At 37.8% G+C, this 19,384-nt stretch overlaps 1 protein-coding gene across 6 annotated transcripts in view; it reads right to left on the reverse strand.

Annotated features, from left to right (window-relative positions):
- PHTF2 (putative homeodomain transcription factor 2) overlaps positions 1 to 19,384 on the reverse strand; it is a 138,020-nt gene that overhangs the window by 68,504 nt on the left and 50,132 nt on the right. Inside the window, exon 1 of one of the 6 annotated variants that reach the window (XM_055420687.2) lies at positions 15,918 to 16,059. The exons of the other annotated variants lie outside the window; for them this stretch is intronic. Coding sequence (XP_055276662.1) covers positions 15,918 to 15,941 — 24 coding nt within the window. The 5' untranslated portion in view covers positions 15,942 to 16,059. Of the gene's footprint in view, positions 1 to 15,917; positions 16,060 to 19,384 lie in introns of those variants that run through there. 6 annotated transcript variants of the gene reach the window in all.

A 19,384-nucleotide genomic window follows, 5' to 3' on the forward strand; every position in this document is an offset into this window, starting at 1 on the left:
ATCTGATTACCACTTAGGTCATCACATTCACAAGAACAGTGGATCAGATATCAGGAGGCTAAAGAGAAGGTGTTGCTTCAAAAATGTAGTTACCAACAGTTAATGAGATGAAGTGCTTAAATAAAAGATTTAGAGTTCACAAATAAATATAAGCAGGGCAAATGGAGGCCCAGGTTTGCACACATACTTTAAACATTCAGCTCTTTCATTATGAATGGGCATTCCATAATACCACGTTAGAGCCTTAATTTTTCCTACTACTTTCATGCTCAGTTTCAGTTTTTTGCAATCTCATTTCAGAAACTCTGAAAAGTAGGCTATTAATTCTCACAAACACCAAATCATGTTTAAAAAGGTGGGACTTCCTGGTGGTCCACTGGCTATGACGCTATGCTTCCAATCCAAGGGTCCTGGGTTCAGGCCCTGGTCTCAACTGGATCCCACATGCTACAACTAAAAGATCCTACATGCCACAATAAATAAAAATAAGTAAATATTTTAAAAGGTAACACAGAGCCCAATCCTCTCCAAGCTTGGCCTCATTCAACAAACATCAAAGACCAATCACATGCTGGGACAAACGAAGCCTGCCTTTGTCAGCAAGAGTGTCTGTTAAAAGCCTAAAACAAGAGGCTAAAGAATCTCTAGATAACTGATTTCCAGTACAACTCACGATAATTAGTTTTTATCTTTGAGTCTTTTCATAAAATGAAAGTTATCACTCAGAAAATATCCTTTGTTATAAGTTTTGGTTTCTTAATCCTATGTTCCTGCACTGACTTAGCTGATCAGCTCTTAATGTTTGCTGACAGGAGTTAGAAGAGACCCTGGACTCTGCAAGAGAACGGTTTTTCATCCTGCCTCCACCATGACTAGTCTTATGGTCCTTGGCAAATTTCTTGACCTCTGAGATTCTTTAAAATGGGGAAAACAGAACATATTTCACAGAACTGGAATATAAAATGATTGTGTCTGGTATAGTCGGTGTTCTGTGAATGTTAGTTCTTTCCTTTCTTGGCAAATCTCAACCTCTCCAGGCCTCAAATAACTCATTTTTAAATTGATGAAGTTAATTATATTTAAATTAAATCAGGACAATTTTTAAAAAGTTTTAATTGGAGGACAACTGCTCTACAATGTTGTGTTGGTTTCTGCCATATAACAACATAAGACAGCTGTAAGTGTACACATATTCCCTCCCTCTTGAGCCTCCCCCCACTCTCCCCCAACAACTCAACCCTCTAGGTTGTATGCCAGCATTCAGACTCACTAATGATAATTCGGATGACCACAGACAATTTTTTTTTATGTACCAGTACGGTTTTAGAAAAGGCAGAGGAATCAGAGATCAAACTGCCAATGTCCGATGGATCATGGAAAAAGCAAGAGAGTTCCAGAAAAACATCTATTTCTGCTTTATTGTCTATGCCAAAGCCTTTGACTGTGTGGATCACAATAAACCGTGGAAAATTCTAAGAGATGGGAATACCAGACCACCTGACCTGCCTCTTGAGAAACCTATATGCAGGTCAGGAAGCAACAGTCAGAACTGGACATGGAACAACGGATTGGTTCCAAACAGGAAAAGGAGTACATCAAGGCTGTATACTGTCACCCTGCTTATTTAACTTATATGCAGAGTACATCATGAGAAATGCTGGGCTGGAAGAAGCACAAGCTGGAATCAAGATTGCCGGGAGAAATATCAATAACCTCAGATATGCAGATGACACCACCTTTATGGCAGAAAGTGAACAGGAACTCAAAAGCCTCTTGATGAAAGTGAAAGAGGAGAGTGAAAAAGTTGGGTTAAAACTCAACATTCAGAAAACTAAGATCATGTCATCTGGTCCCATCACTTCATGGGAAACGGAGAAACAGTGGAAACATTGTCAGACTTTTTTGGGGGGCTCTAAAATCACTACTGGAGAAGGCAATGGCAAGCCACTCCAGTACTGTTGCCTAGAAAATCCCATGGATGGAGGAGCCTGGTAGGCTGCAGTCCGGGGGGTCGCTAAGGGTCGGATACGACTGAGCGACTTCACTTTCACATATTGGAGAAGGAAATGGAAACCCACTCCAGTGTTCTTGCCTAGAGAATCCCAGGGACGGGGGAACCTGGTGGGCTTTCGTCTATGGGGTCACACAGAGTCGGACACGACTGAAGTGACTTAGCAGCAGCAGCAGCAGCAAAATCACTACAGATGCTGACTGCAGCCATGAAATTAAAAGACGCTTACTCCTTGGAAGGAAAGTTATGACCAACCTACATAGCACATTAAAAAGCAGAGACATTACTTTGCCCGCAAAGGTCCGTCTAGTCAAGGCTATGGTTTTTCCAGTGGTCATGTATGGATGTGAGAGTTGGACTGTGAAGAAAGCTGATTGCCGAAGAATTGATGCTTTTGAACTGTGGTGTTGGAGAAGACTCTTGAGAGTCCCTTGGACTGCAAGGAGATCCAACTAGTCCATTCTAAAGGAGATCAGTCCTGGGTGTTCATTGGAGGGACTGATGCTAAAGCTGAAACTGCAATACTTTGGCCACCTCATGCGAAGAGTTGACTCACTGGAAAAGACTCTGATGCTGGGAGGGATTGGGGGCAGGAGGAGAAGGGGACGACAGAGAGTGAGATGGCTGGATGGCATCACCAACTCGATGGACGAGAGTCTGAGTGAACTCGGGAGTTGGTGATGGACAGGGAGGCCTGGAGTGCTGTGATTCATGGGGTCACAAAGAGTTGGACACGACTGAGCGACTGAACTGAACTGAACTGTACTGATGAGGAGAGAAAAGACTCAGTGATACTATGGAAAAGAGTAGAACCAAAAGGATAGCTGGAAATGTCCAGGCAGAAGGTTCTAAGAAAAAAAGCAAACAACGGTGTAAAGTTAACTGTCCTTTTCTTAATTAATAACAAAGAAAATTTTTCTAGAATTACATACAGTTTATTAGTGAAACCAGAACTGTCAACACCCAAAATCTCATTTACCCAGACAATTAAACTATATGGTTTCCACTCTCACAATGATCTATCTAAAAGGATGATGAGAAACATGAGACTGTGGGAGGGGTTGAGCAAACCAGTAGAAGTAAAGTTATTGAACAAAACAGTAGATCTGAGAATACTGATCACCAATGAAAGAAAATTTGTATCTATAATAAAAAAAATTATGTTGTCATGGTAGACATTCTGAAATTATATGGTACTTCTGTTTACATTACTAAAAAATCCTAAAGAAACAATTAGGGTCATTTAAAATCATTAGGATTATTAACTTTCAGATAAATCTCTCCCCAGAATTAGTGGAAACTAATTCTTTTGACTTTTTTATAACCATTGGTTATACAATTAAATTTTAAAGTTTAAAAAAGTCAAAAGAATTAGTTTCCACTAATTCTGGGGAGAGATTTATCTGAAAGTTAATAATCCTAATGATTTTAAATGACCCTAATTGTTTCTTTAGGATTAGTGGCTCAGAGGTTAAAGCGTCTGCCTCCAATGCGGGAGACCCGGGTTCGATCCCTGGGTCAGGAAGATACCCTGGAGAAGGAAATGGTAACCCACTCCAGTATTCTTGCCTGGAGAATCCCACGGACGGAGAAGCCTGGTAGGCTACAGCCCACGGGGTCGCAAAGAGTCGGACACGACTGAGCGACCGAACGGAACGGAACGGAACGGATAGTTAACTTACAGTTTTGTGTTATTTTCAGGTATACAAAAAAGTGATCCAGTTAAATATACATATGTGTGTATACAGTATGTATATATACACACATATTCTTTTTAAAGTTCTTTTCCATTATAAGTTATCACAAGATATTGAATATAATTCCCTGTGCTATACAGTAAATCCTCGTTGTTTGTCTGTTTTATGTAGGGTAGTATGTATATGCTAATCCCAACCTACTAACGTATACTTTTGGTAACCATAAGTTTGTTTTCTATGTCTACAAGTCTATTTCTCTTTTACAAAAAAGTTCTTTTGTATCACTGTTTTAGATTCCATACTTAAGTGATATCATATGATATTTGTCTTTGTCTGACTTACTTCATTTAATATGATAATCATTAGATCCATCCATGTTGCTGAAATGGCACTGTTTCAGTCTTTTTCATGGCTAATGACCCATTTTATAAATAAACACCACATCTTTATCCATTCAACTGCCAATGGACATGTAGGTTAACTTTTTTAAACTATTTTATTGCAAGGAAAAGCTCTCAAAGCTTTGAATATCAAATAGGTTTTCACTGTTTTTTGCTCATAAATACTGCCTCTCAAACAAATTTGGCTATTGAATGCCTAGGAATATCTGAGCCCTTAAAACTGCTCCTATGTAAAGCCTTGTTTCTAACCTGTTGTGTATCTTCAATAGCAAATTAAGTCTCCAATTATATGCTCTCTTATCCTATTCTCTTGCTTTTTCACAATGTCTTATTTTAATCAACATACTGTCCAATGTTTCTGATTGTCCATTACATACATACATACACACTCCTATAATTGTCAGACACTCAGGTAACTTTAATGATGAGGATCAAATGAAGAAGCTAAATCATTTCATTACACAATATAAACTATGAGTGATGATAATGTCAGTAAAAAAGGTGTGGTCTGAAGACAAGACATGTGTTAGCAACTCCTTTGAATGTGTAACAACTACCAAATTACGAATCTTCTGAATCAGTTTTAGAACTTTAAAAATCATATGAGAAGCCAAATCATAGTGTGAAAGTGTCAGCAGCTCAGTCGTGTCTGACTCTTTGAGACCCCACAGACTGAAGTCCGCCAGGCTCCTCTGTCCATGGGATTCTCCAGGCAAGAATAATGGAGTGGGTATCCCTTTTCCTTCATCAGGGGATCTTCCCAACCCATGGATGAACCCGGGTTTCCCGCAATGCAGGCAGATTCTTTACTGTCTGAGTCACCAGCCCAAGCCAAATCACAGAAGCCTTTTAATCCAATAATTAAAATACTGCCCTATAATTCTAGTTTTGGGGGCAAGAGAAGGACCTAAAATGGGTAAGTATTCAAAGTTAAGACAGGGTTTCTCCCACTTTCTGAAAGCAGAGCACTTCTATGAAACTGTTTATAGGCCAAAATGGCTTAAAATGAAAAAGGAAGACTATTATCTTAGGACACATCTTGCTAACAGAGGCACAAAATAAATTGAGATAAAGCACAGATGCTCACAGACACGGTTCAAAGCAGTGGCAGCTGGGATGCTTCACGCTGTTCCTAGGGAAGGAGTTTGGCAGTGCATTCTTGCTGCTCGGGTTGTGTGCAGCCCCTTGAACAGCTCACTCACTGCAAAACAAACGCTGGATGCTATTTTCACTTTTCACCCGTTTTCATAAAAGTGAAAACACTCTGTTGGTGGGAATGCAAACTAGTACAGCCACTATGGAGAACAGTGTGGAGATTCCTCAAAAAACTGGAAATAGAACTGCCATATGATCCAGCAATCGCACTCCTGGGCATACACACCGAGGAAACCAGGATTGAAAGAAACACATGTACTGAAATGTTCATTGCAGCACTGTTTACAATAGCGAGGACATGGAAGCAACCTAGACGTCCATCTGCAGATGAATGGATAAGAAAGCTTTGGTACATATACACAATGGAGTATTTTTCAGCCATCAGAAAGAATGCATTTGAGTCAGTTCTAATGAAGTGGATGAAACTGGAGCCTATTATACAGAGTGAAGTCAGCCTGAAAGAAAAACATCAATACAGTATACTAACGTATATATATGAAATTTAGAAAGATGGTAACCTTAACCCTGCATACTAGACAGCAAAAGAGACATAGGTGTATAGAACAGTCTTTGGGACTCTGTGGGAGAGGGTGAGGGTGGGATGATTTGGAAGAATGGCATTGTAGCATGTATATTATCATATGTGAAATGAATCACCAGTCCAGGTTCGACGCATGATACAGGATGCTTGGGGGTGGTGCACGGGGATGACCTGGAGGGAGGATATGGGGAAGAGGGAGGTGGGAGGGGGGTTCAAGAGGGGGAACACATGTACACCCGGGGTGGATTCGTGCCAATGTATGTCAAAACCAACCAATATATTAATGTAAAGTAATTTGCCTCCAATAAAAAAAAAAAAACACTCTTTGGATTTTTTTTTGGGGGGGTAGCAACAAACCCAATGTAGGCCTTCTATAAAAGCAAGTGGTGTACACCACACTTTCAACAAGTGGGGGATACCTGTATCCTAACTGGGGAAAGAAGTTTAAAACACAGAATAAATAGGAATAATCATAAGCAAAGAGGTTTCCTGGCAATCTCTTTGCTTCAACTGTCATTTATTTCTTTTGCTATCAATTACTACCAGAATCGTATAATACCAAAAGTGTTACTACAGAAAAGCAAAGATGCTTAACTGTAGAAGGCAAAGTAAAAAATAAAACTTCTTTTTAAGAGTAAAGTCTTTTTAGATGGAGAATAGAACTTTAAAGGAAGAAAACAGATTTATGAAATTTAACCCACTTTAAATTACAACATATCTACCCGGCCTCTGGCATTTGGATAAAAATATCAAAGTGTGAAAACCATTCTCATCTACAGATATTAAAATCTGGCTAATTAGCAAAAATTCCATTCATTATTAGTAATAACAGCCAAGGCCATTTCACGTCTTCCCACAGATTATGCTAGGTTATACACCATCTAAAACCACTCTCTTACCTGGATTAACCCTAAGAATAGTGTATTACAGGCCACATCAGGTCAGTTCAGTCGCTCAGTCGTGTCCATCTCTTGAGACCCCATGAATCATAGCACGCCAGGCCTCCCTGTCCATCACCAACTCGCGGAGTTCACTCAAACTCATGTCCATTGAGTCGGTGATGCCATCCAGCCATCTCACTCTCTGTCGTCCCCTTCTCCTCCTGCCCCCAATCCCTCCCAGCATCAGAGTCTTTTCCAGTGAGTCAACTCTTCACATGAGGTGGCCAAAGTATTGGAGCTTCAGCTTCAAAATCAGTCCTACCAATGAACACCCAGGACTGATCTCCTTTAGGATGGACTGCTTGGATCTCCTTGCAGTCCAAGGGACTCTCAAGAGTCTTCTCCAACACCACAGTTCAAAAGCATCAATTCTTCAGAGCTCAGCTTTCTTTATAGTCCAACTCTCACATCCATACATGACCACTGGAAAAACCATAGCCTTGACTAGACGGACCTTTGTCGACAAAGTAATGTCTCTGCAGGCCACATACATATTATCAAATCATGAATCATGACCAAGTTTCTATTGCCTAAGAAAAGCCAGTTAATGATATAGTAAAACACTGATTCAAGTTTAGAAAAAAAGTCTTGAAGGGTATTAATTCAACAAAGAGAGATGATCATGGTAGAATGTGCTTCTAAGAATATATAAATCCAAAGAAAAAATACTCAAGAGTTCATTATAATTCAAAACAGAATGAAATAAGGACTATCGTATTACACATCACTGAGACTTGGTCTGAAAATGAGCAGTATTTGAGAGACAAAAGGTATAACAGGAAAATTACTGGATATGGGGGCATATGGGATTACTGGATATGGGAAAGAGGTTAACATGACAATTTCTGGCTTAATTACCTTGAACTGTATAGGTATCATTAACCATGGCACGGAATCAAAAAAAAAAAAAAAACACAGGTTTGAAAAAAGCTGTTGGAGCTCTAGGACAGCTAGGAATTATGTCTGAGTTCAGAGAGTTGAAAAGGTAAAAAAAAAAAAAATTGGAACTCAGAAGCTTAAACTAAGTGTTTTGACATTATGTGGTCAATTTGATAATCTAGGGGAGCAGAAAAACAGTGAAATCAAGAACAAAATATTAAGAAGGGTAAATATTCAACTGGAAAGGAGAAGTTATCAAAGCCAAGTTATTAACAAGGACAGGAGACTTAGAAAAAAATAGGTAGGAAGAGATTGTATATTTATATATGATAATTAAAGCATTATATTTACATATATAAAGGGAGTATAGTATACATATTAATATATTATAATAAATGGCAAACAGTTTTAAGAAAGAAGGTAAAGAGAGCTAAAAATATTGAAACATTTTGAAGTTATTAGATAAACATATTCACATCAAATAATCTTGATCACATTTAAATAGAGGCCAAGTCATTAGCTGAAATATGGAAGCTGGGAGTTTAGGAAATGGGGGAGATAAAGGTAAGAAATAATCAGTCGGGGAGACAATACAGAATTAGCTAGAGTGAGTTAGATTAGGGACACCAGGAAGAGAAAATACAGATGAGTTGGTATTAGAAACAGTCAGCTGGGAATACATGTTTGTATTTTCTCTTTCACCACCAAATCTCAGGATAAGGAGGGAAGAATTAAATATACAAACACACATACACCCTGCCACCAAATATCTACAACATACCAGGCATGATGCTATGCCCTTTGCAAGGCCCTTCGTTAAGTCTTCAAACTGTATAGCTTCCTTTCTCTTTCTTCCTGCTTCTCCCGAACAGTTCAGGAGTACAGCCATTAGATGGGTCAGAGTCCCGGGGTGGGGGTGGGGGTGGGTGGGTGGCGTGTTCAAAGCAGGGTGTCAGAGACTCTGACACACAGGGGTAACCATGGTGGGTTATCAACCAAAGGGGGGTGTAGAAGGGGACCTTGTGGGAAGGGTAAGGAGAGGACCACATGTGGGGGTGACTCAGCCTAGAAGGGTAAAGAGATCAACTACTAGGAGAATACGCTGATGTGGGGTATCAGAGCCCAAGAAACATAACGAAGGTCTAGAATAAAGAGCTTGAACGGGATTAAGAGGGTATCCATATACAATACAGTAAGATATACCCCCCTTTGGTTGATAACCCACCATGGTTACCCCTGTGTGTCAGAGTCTCTGGTAAATTCACAATGTTAATAGTAGGGTAATTGTGTGACCTTATTGTACTTACCTGCATTTCCCACTTTTTGTACTGGAGACATATATTAAACTATGACTAAAACATTAAAAAATCAAGAGGAAATAGAAGCTCATATTATCTGAGTAGCATCAAGTATTGGGTTTCCCTTGTTGTTCTGACAGTAAAGAATCCACCAGAAATGAGGGAGACCCGGGTTCAGTCCCTGGATTGGGAAGATCCTCTGGAGGAAGGCATGGCAACCCACTCCAATATTCTGGCCTGGAGAATCCCCATGGACAGAGGAGCCTGGCAGGCTACAGTCCATGGGGTTGCAAAGAGTCGGACATGACTCTGTGATACAAAACAGCATCAAGTAATTAGGTACCGGGCTAGATGGTTTTGAATACATTTTCTCATGGGAAAGTACTGTCAAGAAAGTTAACTGCCATTTTTCAAAGTCAACTGAAGTCTCATTATGAAAATAAATAAGGCTTTTTCTATGAGTTATGTAACAGAAATTTTCAGCTGAGAAGTTATGCCGTAATAACAAAACTGTCAGAAATTCTAGTACTGTAAAAGGGCAGATAGATATCTACATCCTAGAATATCAAGGGAAAAAAGAAGTTAAAGAGGCAAAATGCTAAAATATTCTAAAGCCCAAGAAAACAACATTTCATACAGGACTCCTGCGGTAGAAGGGTAACTTAAATTGCATTAGGTGGTGATGGAAAGAATTTAACTGGTTCACACAGGAAAGGGAGGGAACAGAAGGAAGGGAGCCTGGCAAACAGCTCCATGGTAGAACTGGGAGAACTCCAAGTTCTGGAAGAAGCCAAGGAGAAAAGGCCATCATCAGTTCATTGGCCTCTGGAGCAACCAGTAGGGGCTGGACGTACAGGAGAAAGCAGCAGCTGTGGACTATCTCTTCTGAATCCTCTCCTGGTGTCCCCTTCGATCCTCAAGAGAGTAAAAGTCTACCCTCAGAGCAAATGAGGGCTAGTGATATAGTGTTGTATCAGGGATCCTCAAGAGATTAAAATCTACCCTCAGAGCTAATGAGATCTAGTGATGCAGTGTAATATCAGGGGTCCTCAATAGCCCCTGAATGCCAAGTTCCTAATTTTAATATGGAGTTGTAATCTGTAACTTAAAGCTTAAAAAGTATATAGTTGATATAATGCCGTTCATATACACTTAAGTAAAATCATTCAATCACTAAAAATAAAGGACTGAAGTCCTACCACCCTCTGAGGACTTGAAAGGACCTGGTCTGCGTAATTTGATCCTGCACAGGACCCTCCTCCAGTGATTTCAGGTGAGACAGCTGACTCAAACTGAACCAATCAGATTCTCTCTCCATTTCAATGTCAGGTAAACAGGAGAAACAGAGACGAATGGCAAACAGAGGGAAATAAAATTAATACAACAGAGCCCTACAGAGAAGTTTCTAGAAATTCTGCTGCTGTGGGACCTAACATAGTCCTGGTTTGTCTTTCCTTCCCAGCTCTTGCCTGTCTGCTGTTGGCACAGCTTGTATGTGCAGTAAAAGTAGAAGCAGAACACAGTGGTTATTTTCCTGGTCCAACTTTAATGAGAACGTTGCTGTTAATGCAAACCAACACCACTCTGCATAATTTACGAAGACTGTTTATTTTCCAATGTGCTAGTACGTGGCAGTGTATTCTCAGTGGATTTATTAATCAAGGCACTATCCAATTAAAAACTGTCTCCAAGAAGTCATCTTGGCAAAGATTATTTTACTTCTACGTTTTTACTTAACCTAACTTTGCACAGTAAATTGTGAAAAGACCCTGCTAGTGAGAAAAAAGGGAGCACTGGTTGCTATTATTAATCATAGGAAAATAATTCAAATATGCCCTATTTAATCAATCAGAGGGTCAAAAACACATTACCAAGGGTAAATACTAAAATTCTGTTTAACAAATCTATAACATCAATTCCCAGGTGTTCACAACCAAGTCTATAAAATTTAACATTATGCAATTAATAGATACTCAAAACTTTCAGTAAATGTTATTTCAACAATGAGAATAGAAAGTATTAATAAATCATTTAAATAAATTATTAAACTATTTAAAATAGCTTTTTAAAAGCTATATTACGGGTTCACTTCTTTAGTTTCTAAACTATCCAAACACAGTGAAAGACCAAATATAAACTTTACTTTGTCTTCATCTTACCATTTTCAGTGCTGCACATAGTTTATATATCAAGCTTAAGAAAGAAAACCTCCCCTCAAAAAACAAACGTCTTCTCACCAAGTCCATGACAAGACATTCACCAACAACACAGATTATAATTCTCCTAGCCAAACACGCATTTATAAAAATTAACTTATTTAAATAACAAGTTGACCCAAACCAAGCTAGTCAGTATATGTACAAGACTTCCAATAGACTAAACAAATACATTTAAGCTAAAATAACAGTTGTATGAATAAACATAACTGCTGTTCTAGTTACTGAGCATTTGTTGTTTCGTCATAGATTACAGTCTGAGCAGGAAACAAGACATACAGGATGGATTTAATCCCACGACTCACAACCACCTGAGAGCCCATAGCCAAGAAAATGGAAAGTGAAAGAAGAAATAGGTCAGATTTGGATATAAAGTTGGGAGTTGAATAGCTATCCGTTAAGGAGTGCAGATTATGAAGCCTACTACAACTCGGTTTAAATTTTGGCTTCATCATGCCTTCTTTATGTGACTTTGAGGAAACCAATAGACTTCTCTGAATCTTACGTTTCCTCAGTTATAAATTCTGGATAATGGCAGTAATGTCTATTTCATGAAATTGCTGTGATAATTAAATGCAAGTACAGTACTCAGGACAGTGTAGCACATAGTAAGTATTCAATAAATGCTACCTGTTATCATTATTCAACGAGTTCAACAACCATGACATAGGAAGCCCTGGGCCAACTACTTTACTCACACAGTATTATATAATCCTCATATTTTAAAGAAAATTGGACATAGGAAATTCAATAATTTGCCCAAAGTCACAACATAGCAAATGACAGAACCAGATTCAAACACAGGTTCTATTTTTGAGTTTTGTTTGTTTGTTTACTTCTGGTTGACTTTTAAGTTATTAAGACTCGGTATCCGTATGTGCTACAAATTCAAATTGTGTCAAAGTGAAAGAGAATGTTTATTTTAAAACCTCTCAGACACTGTGCTAGAACTTTCTCAAAACACATTCAGACTTATGGTTACCAGTGGGAAAGGGGGATGGGGAGGGATGAATTGGGGGTTTGGGGTTTGTAGGCGCAAACTATTACAGATAATAGATGAACAAGTTCCTACTATAAATCACAAGGAATCATATTCAATACTCTGGGATAAACTATAATGAAAAAGAATGTAAAACAGAATGTATGTATGTGTATAACTGAGTTACTTAGCTGTACAGCAGAAATTAACACAACACTGTAAATTAACTATACTTCAATAAAAAAATAAAATTAAAAAAAGTCAACCATTTCACTCCATTTTGAAGGTAAGGAACTTGAGTCTCAGAAAGGTTGAAACAACTTGCTCATGATCAGAGAGCTTCTAAGATACAGAATTTGGATCCCATCTACAAACACTGATACCCACAGGCTGACTTTCCATTACACAGTGCTACCTTCCTAAGATAAATCTTCATTTTTTTTTTTCTCAAAATAACAGCAATCTGTGGAAACTGCTATCTCTTAGTAGCTGAAACCAATTCAAATTACTTGTTTAGGTAATAATTAAGTAAACATACCAACTATTTCAGATATATCCATTCTTTGATTTGTCAACACTTGTTTTTAATCAATCACATTCCCAAGAATAACTATCACTTTTCCTTTGTATTCATGATTGGAGTTTTTGAAAGTCCAATTTTATTACTTACTTTGCATATAAGAGGGTCAACACCAATCAGGAAGAGTGAGAAAAGATTCCACACCAAAGCACTTCATGTACATTGAGGAGAAAAAATAACTATCTAGTAAAACATAAATGTATATACTTTCCTCTAAACTGTATTGTTTAACTACTTTAGATGAGGTGTTTTTTTTTTTTAAGATGTTAAACTGCCTTTGGACGAGTTTTTTAATAAGAGTAAGTTGTTTTAGTTTTATTTTTTTTAATCAAAAGAAAATTCCCTGAACAGGGTTTCATTGGTCTAGTACTGAATAAAACCAAAAAAGCACATGAATAGGATAATTCTATAGATGGTTTATTGCACCAGACTGTAGATTACAATTATAATACCAAAATAATAAATTAAAAGAAACAACAATGCAAATTAAGTCACCAAGAGATAGCACTTCACATCCACCAGTATGTCTATAATTAAAAAGACATCAGGCAACTTCCCTGGTGGTCCGGAGGTTAAGACTCTGCACTTCCACTGCAGGGAGCACAGGACAGATCCCAGGTGGGAAATTAAGATGCCGCAGGCAGCATGGCCAGAAAAACAGAAAAGATAGGCAATAACAGATGCTGGCAAGGATGGGGAGAAACTAAAATCCTCATACAATGCTTGTGGGAATGTAAAATGAAGAAGCCACTTTGAAAACAGTTGGACAGTTTTGACCTGGTAATTCCACTCCTAGTTATTATTCTAAGAGAAATAAAAATGTATGTCCATATGAAGATGAATGTGTGAATGTTTATACCTGCACCATTCATAATAGTCAAAAAGTGTAAACAATCCAGATGTCCACCAATGGTGAATAAACAAAACATGGCACAGCTATACAATGGCATCCTACTCAGCAATAAAAAGGAATGGAGTACTCACATACGCTACAACAGGAGTGAAACTCATAAACAGCATGTTAAGAAAAGAAGTCAGACACAAAAGACCACTCTTATATCATTCTGTTTACATGAAATGTACAGAAAAGGCAAATCTATGATACAAAAAGCAGATCAGTGGTTGTGTGCTGGTGGGGGTGGAAATGAGGAGTGACTACAAATGTTGCTGTTCAGTCACTAAGTCCTGCCTCACTCTTTGCAACTCCATGGACAGCAGCATGTCAGGCTTCCCAGTCTACAAATAAGCAAAACATTTTTGGGGTTAATGATCAAAATGTTCTGAAATTAGATTGTGGTGATGGCTGTACACTTAAAACGAGTTTTATTGCATCTAAGCTACATGTCAATAAAAGGAATAGCTTTTACAAAATTTGTTTAACTAAAATAACATAACAAGCATTTAAAGGGAAAATACATATAAATAGATATAGATATATATATATAGGTAGATATGTCTATAATTAAAAAGACATCAGGCAACTTCCCTGGTGGTCCATGGATTAAGACTTTGCCCTTAAGATTAAGACTCTACACTTCCACTGTAGGGAATTTTAGGATTTCTCTGTGAATATGTATAAGAAACTTGTTTGCGATTACTGAATAAGTAATTTTTGCTTGGATAGTCAGATAATTGCTACAAAAGTAAATAATAATGAGTTTTTGTTTTTTTTCTTAAGCAGCGCTTTAGAGACAGAAGATCTGGACAAGTTCTGTCATTTACTCAGTGAGTAGAGCACTCAGTGAGTAGAGCAAAAATGAAAAAAACCTCTGAACTTGTTTCTTCAGTAACATTTTTGAAATTGGACAGTGCAGCACTTAATATATATCAGGCATTTAAGTTTTATTTTAATGCCAGCTATGTCTAGTGTTACACAAAAATATCATATACAACTGGAGAAAATCTGTTATAATTGGATTTCATAAAAATGCCCTCTCTAGAATTTTTGGATCAACACTAAAATAAAAGAATGAGTTACTTACTCCGTGACATAATATTTTAAACATAATAGAAAGCTGAGTTAGTTTCCGATTTTGACATCTATGGCATTATGGTATGAACTTGTAAATAGGGATGACAAGTTAAACATTAATATTAACAGCAATTTAAGCTATGAAGAAATTCAATGCTCATATTTAACTTAGACAATAAACAATTCTTAAACTGAAGTATTTATAGGAAAATCTAGCTTTTGCAGCTTTCAGTTTTTCATTTGTTCAACCTATCAAAAATATACCAGAACATTTCCCTAAGCATTACAGGTAAAAAAAAAAAATTCAATTAAAATTTCTCAAAGAACAAAAGCATCAGGAAATGGACTCAAACAGAGAAACAAAGCAAATCTGAATAACTGTATCTGAGCATTCTTCCATGTATTCTAAGAATTTCTCAGCTTCTTATTTCTCAATGTTCTGTACTCCCGTGTAGTCATTTTTTGGATTAACTATTTATTATTTTTGTCTCCACTTGGTCTCTTGCTGTGCAGGCTTTCTCTAGTTGTAGCTGTGAGGCAGAAGAACGCGCACATTCTCTTTGCAGTGGCCTCCTTTCTCGCGTAGCATGAGCTCCAGGGCTTGAAGGCGTCAGTAGTTGTGGCGCGTGGGCTCAGTAGTTGTGATTCCCAGGCTGTAGAGCACAGGATCAGTAGTTGTGGCCCATGGACTTAGCTGCTCTGTGGCATGTGAGATCTTCCCTGACCATGAATAGAACCCATGTCTTCTGCACTGGCAGGTGGATTCTTTACCACTGAGACACCAGGGAAGCCCCTGGGTAATCATTTCTGCTTAAGGGCAAATGAGGATTCCCTCTTTCAAAGAAACTTCTAATAAACAGCCAAGTAAATGAAAAAGGAACCTTGTGCTACACAGACGTTAACCTAGGATACCATACATTTTCATCTGATATTTTTAACATCTAACGCTATTAGATTGCAGCTTGTTGACAACAGTATTTGCTTTACTCTGTCTCCAATTTGCTTTCAGGGAAAGAGTCCTTCTATACATAGACATGGAAGAAATTTCTAAAAAAACAAAAGGGAACCTAGTTCTATTTAAGATCAATTTAAGATATTGCCTTATTTACAAAGAGAAATTAAATCAGAAAATTTCTACTCACTGTATTTTGCTTTATTTATTTTTAAAGCAGGGGACACAGAATTAAAATCCTAGACTTAAACTTCAGTCTTATCAGTTACTAACTCCATGACTTCACTCAACTTACTTCAGCCTCCTGATGTTTCCTCATTTATTGCAGTAGACAGACATTTCTGAAGAAATTCCCTTTTTTAAATAAAAGAAATTTCTCCCCCAATCCTTCCATTCAGGAAATCATGTAATAATAACATCAGTATCAGGAGTTTTGTCTGAAAAACAGAAAACTTGAAAGTAAAAGTAGAAAAAGTATTGATGTTGTCATGTTCATTGAAAATAACCTTTATATCACCCAAGATATCAATAAGAGGTGGTCTATCTTTAAAATCTGTTATTTACCAAGTGCCAGACACAATTTCCACAAACTAATTTAATGAATCCTCACAATTCTATGAAGTAGATACTACTGCTATCCCTATTTTTATAATTACAAAAACTCAAGTTGTACAAAATTTAACAGTGAGTAGCGGAATATAAGAGTTCAAATCCAGATGGACAGGCTCTACAACTGAGGTCTTACCCACCAGTAATTTCACTCACATCCTTACACAAACCACCTTATGTTCTTCTGCCTTCGCTCAGATGACTATGAAGTATCTGAGAAGGGTGGTATTTAACCCCTAATCATTGTCAGATACTCTACTGACTCTCCACGGCTGCCCTGCCAGGTGGGAAGCTGTCAGACCTATTAAGAAAGCAAATGAGAATACACAAAACTCCTCCAAAGTACAGTTAACTCAGTTCTAAAAATATGCAAAATACTTATATTATTAGTAACCACAGGATAACCATAGGATTAAATGTGCTAAATCATATTGAGCTAACAACAGTAACAGACACATAAGAGCTCAATAAATGTTAGCTATTGTGTCATTTTGATAAATTACATAATGCTTCCCTTTCCTTAATAACACAGCACGAGACAAGGAAGGAAGGTATATATGCCTTTTTTGCATTCTTTTAATGTTTATCACAGGATATACTCTGGTTTATTACTCGAAAACATAACCCTGACTAAATGATGCATACATATTATGAATCAAGACTACAGCACCTTCCTTGTTTACATATTTCCAACAGTTAACTATAAATAGCATGAAAAGCTGTATCATATTTATAAAGCAATTAAAATGCCAAGAGTATTAAAATATCTTGGTTATTTAAGTACCTTTGTATTTTAGAAAATACCTAACATATTACTGCCACTAATTCAATCATTTGAAATTAAACATGAGGGGATGAAACAGATCTAAGTTATTCAAAATCAAGCACATTAAAGTGTTTAGCTTCCTTCCACTTACCTATATAAGATACAATTAATGTGGAGAAAAAGTTAAGATAAATTGCTCCTGGGTACTTAGTACAGATTCCTCAGAATTAGAATCTAAGGGACCTGGACCATTATTATTGGTTAAGAAAAGGTTTGCTTTAATTCAAGAATCCAGGTGGCTACAAAATTGCCGCTATGACTGACTACAGGAATGCCTTTAGAAAACAGACTGTTTTATCTTCCCTATGTAGAATTAGGAAAAAGTTTGCAGAGGAAGGAATGAACTGTTTATCTAGATAGTTAAGACTATGCTAAATTACTAATGTTTGTCAAGTGCTTTGTAAAGAATTTGTAATCTTAGGCTGTACATGGGCTTCCCTGATAGCTCAGTAGGTAAAGAATCCTCCTGAAATAATGCAGGGGACCCCGGTTTGGTTCCTGAGTTGGGAAGATCCGCTGGAGAAGGGACAGGCTACCCACTCCAGTATTCTTGGGCTTCCCTTCTGGCTCAGCTGGTAAAGAATCGGCCTGCAATGTGAGAGACCTGGGTTCAATCCCTGGATTGGGAAGATCCGCTGGAGAAGGGAAAGGCTATACCCACTCCAGCATACCAGGCTGTACATACCGGTGCTATATATATTCTTATACTGATAAGACAACTGAGGCTGTCAGAAAGTTCTGCATCTAGTGTTTCAGGGAAGAAATTCAAGTCCTGACTTACAACAACATGACTTTTCCACTGCACTGCACTCTTTTATATAACTTGGCCAGCATTTTCCTCAGTATGTGTCACAGATACTTGGAGGGAGCCGTGGGGTGGGATTAAACAAACTGAAAAATTAAACATGTTTCTTTTATTTGTCTTATAGGCAGTAACACTACACATAAACTACGAAATCCTATAATAAAGTTGTTAACTTCTATTTAACTCAATATTTCCCAAATTTATTTGACCATAAAAATACCTCTATTCTAGTAACACCCATTAACATCATACAGAAAACACTTGGGGAATGTTACTATAAGCTAAAGTATCATGTTTAATACTTAACGTAAGAGATATTCAGCATACAGAGACTATTTCATATTTATTACTAAATAAATTACATCAAATTACTCAAAATAAGTGTCCACCTTGGTATATGGCACATCATTGGCACTCAATATAAAAAAGAACTACATAAACCAAAACTTTAACGTAAGTATTGGGCTTCCCTGGTGGCTCAGAGGTTAAAGCGTCTGCCTCTAATGCAGGAGACCCGGGTTCGATCCCTGGGTCGGAAAGATCCCCTGGAGAAGGAAATGGTAACCCACTCCAGTATTCTTGCCTGGAGAATCCCATGGATGGAAAAGCCTGGTAGGCTACAGTCCACGGGGTCGCAAAGAGTCGGACACGACTGAGCAACTGAACGGACAGATTGTCTTTTGAAAGCACTGTTATCAAAGCAGAAAAATTTACCAAGCACTAAATAAAAAGTAAAATACTGAAATAAATAATAGAGATACAAAGATAACGATTTCTTCCCTTATGGATTATCGGGGGAATTAGTTATATTGCAAGTCAATCTGTGGTAAGTGCTACAGTAACAAAATACCACTGTAACACAGAGGTAGAAAAATAACTGAATTTATACAAATACTACTAGTCATGCAGGCAGGAGGAGAAGAGAACGACAGAGGATGAGACGGTTGGATAGCATCACTGACGTGATGGACATGAGTTTGAGTAAGCTCCGGTAGCTGGTGATGGACAGGGAAGCCTGGCGTGCAACAGTCCATGGGGTCACAAAGAGTCGGACACGATTGAGCGACTGAACTGACTGACTGACTAGTCATGCCAAAGAGACTCAAAAGCCAACCTGAGTAATCTCCTATTGGTAACACAACAATCTGAGCATCAATAACCGCAACAGGGTAAAACATTATCAAGTTATCTTTAAAGCCAAGAGCTCACAGTGATAATTAAAAACAAAGAATGGAGTTGACTTCTGGAAGGTGGTAGGTAACTATCACATTAGTTTGTAAAGTTGTAAAAAAAAAAAAAAGGACGAACAAGAAAGAATCAAGAAAATAAAAATTGCCATATTCTTGCCTTACAGATAGCATGCATAAATTTCCTATATGAGTACTGGCAGGAAACACATAATCCAGTCTCCATGGGATTATGAAAGATGTCCTTCAAGGCAAGATACTAGTTTTACCTATTAAGGATCAACTGAGTCAGTTTACAAGGGGGGACAAAAAGAAACAACAAAGTGGGCACCTCA

The sequence above is a fragment of the Moschus berezovskii genome, chromosome 3 (assembly GCF_049115385.1).
Source record: "Moschus berezovskii isolate FMDL1 chromosome 3, NW_MosBer_1.0, whole genome shotgun sequence".
In the NCBI taxonomy this organism is placed as follows: Eukaryota; Metazoa; Chordata; class Mammalia; order Artiodactyla; family Moschidae; genus Moschus; species Moschus berezovskii.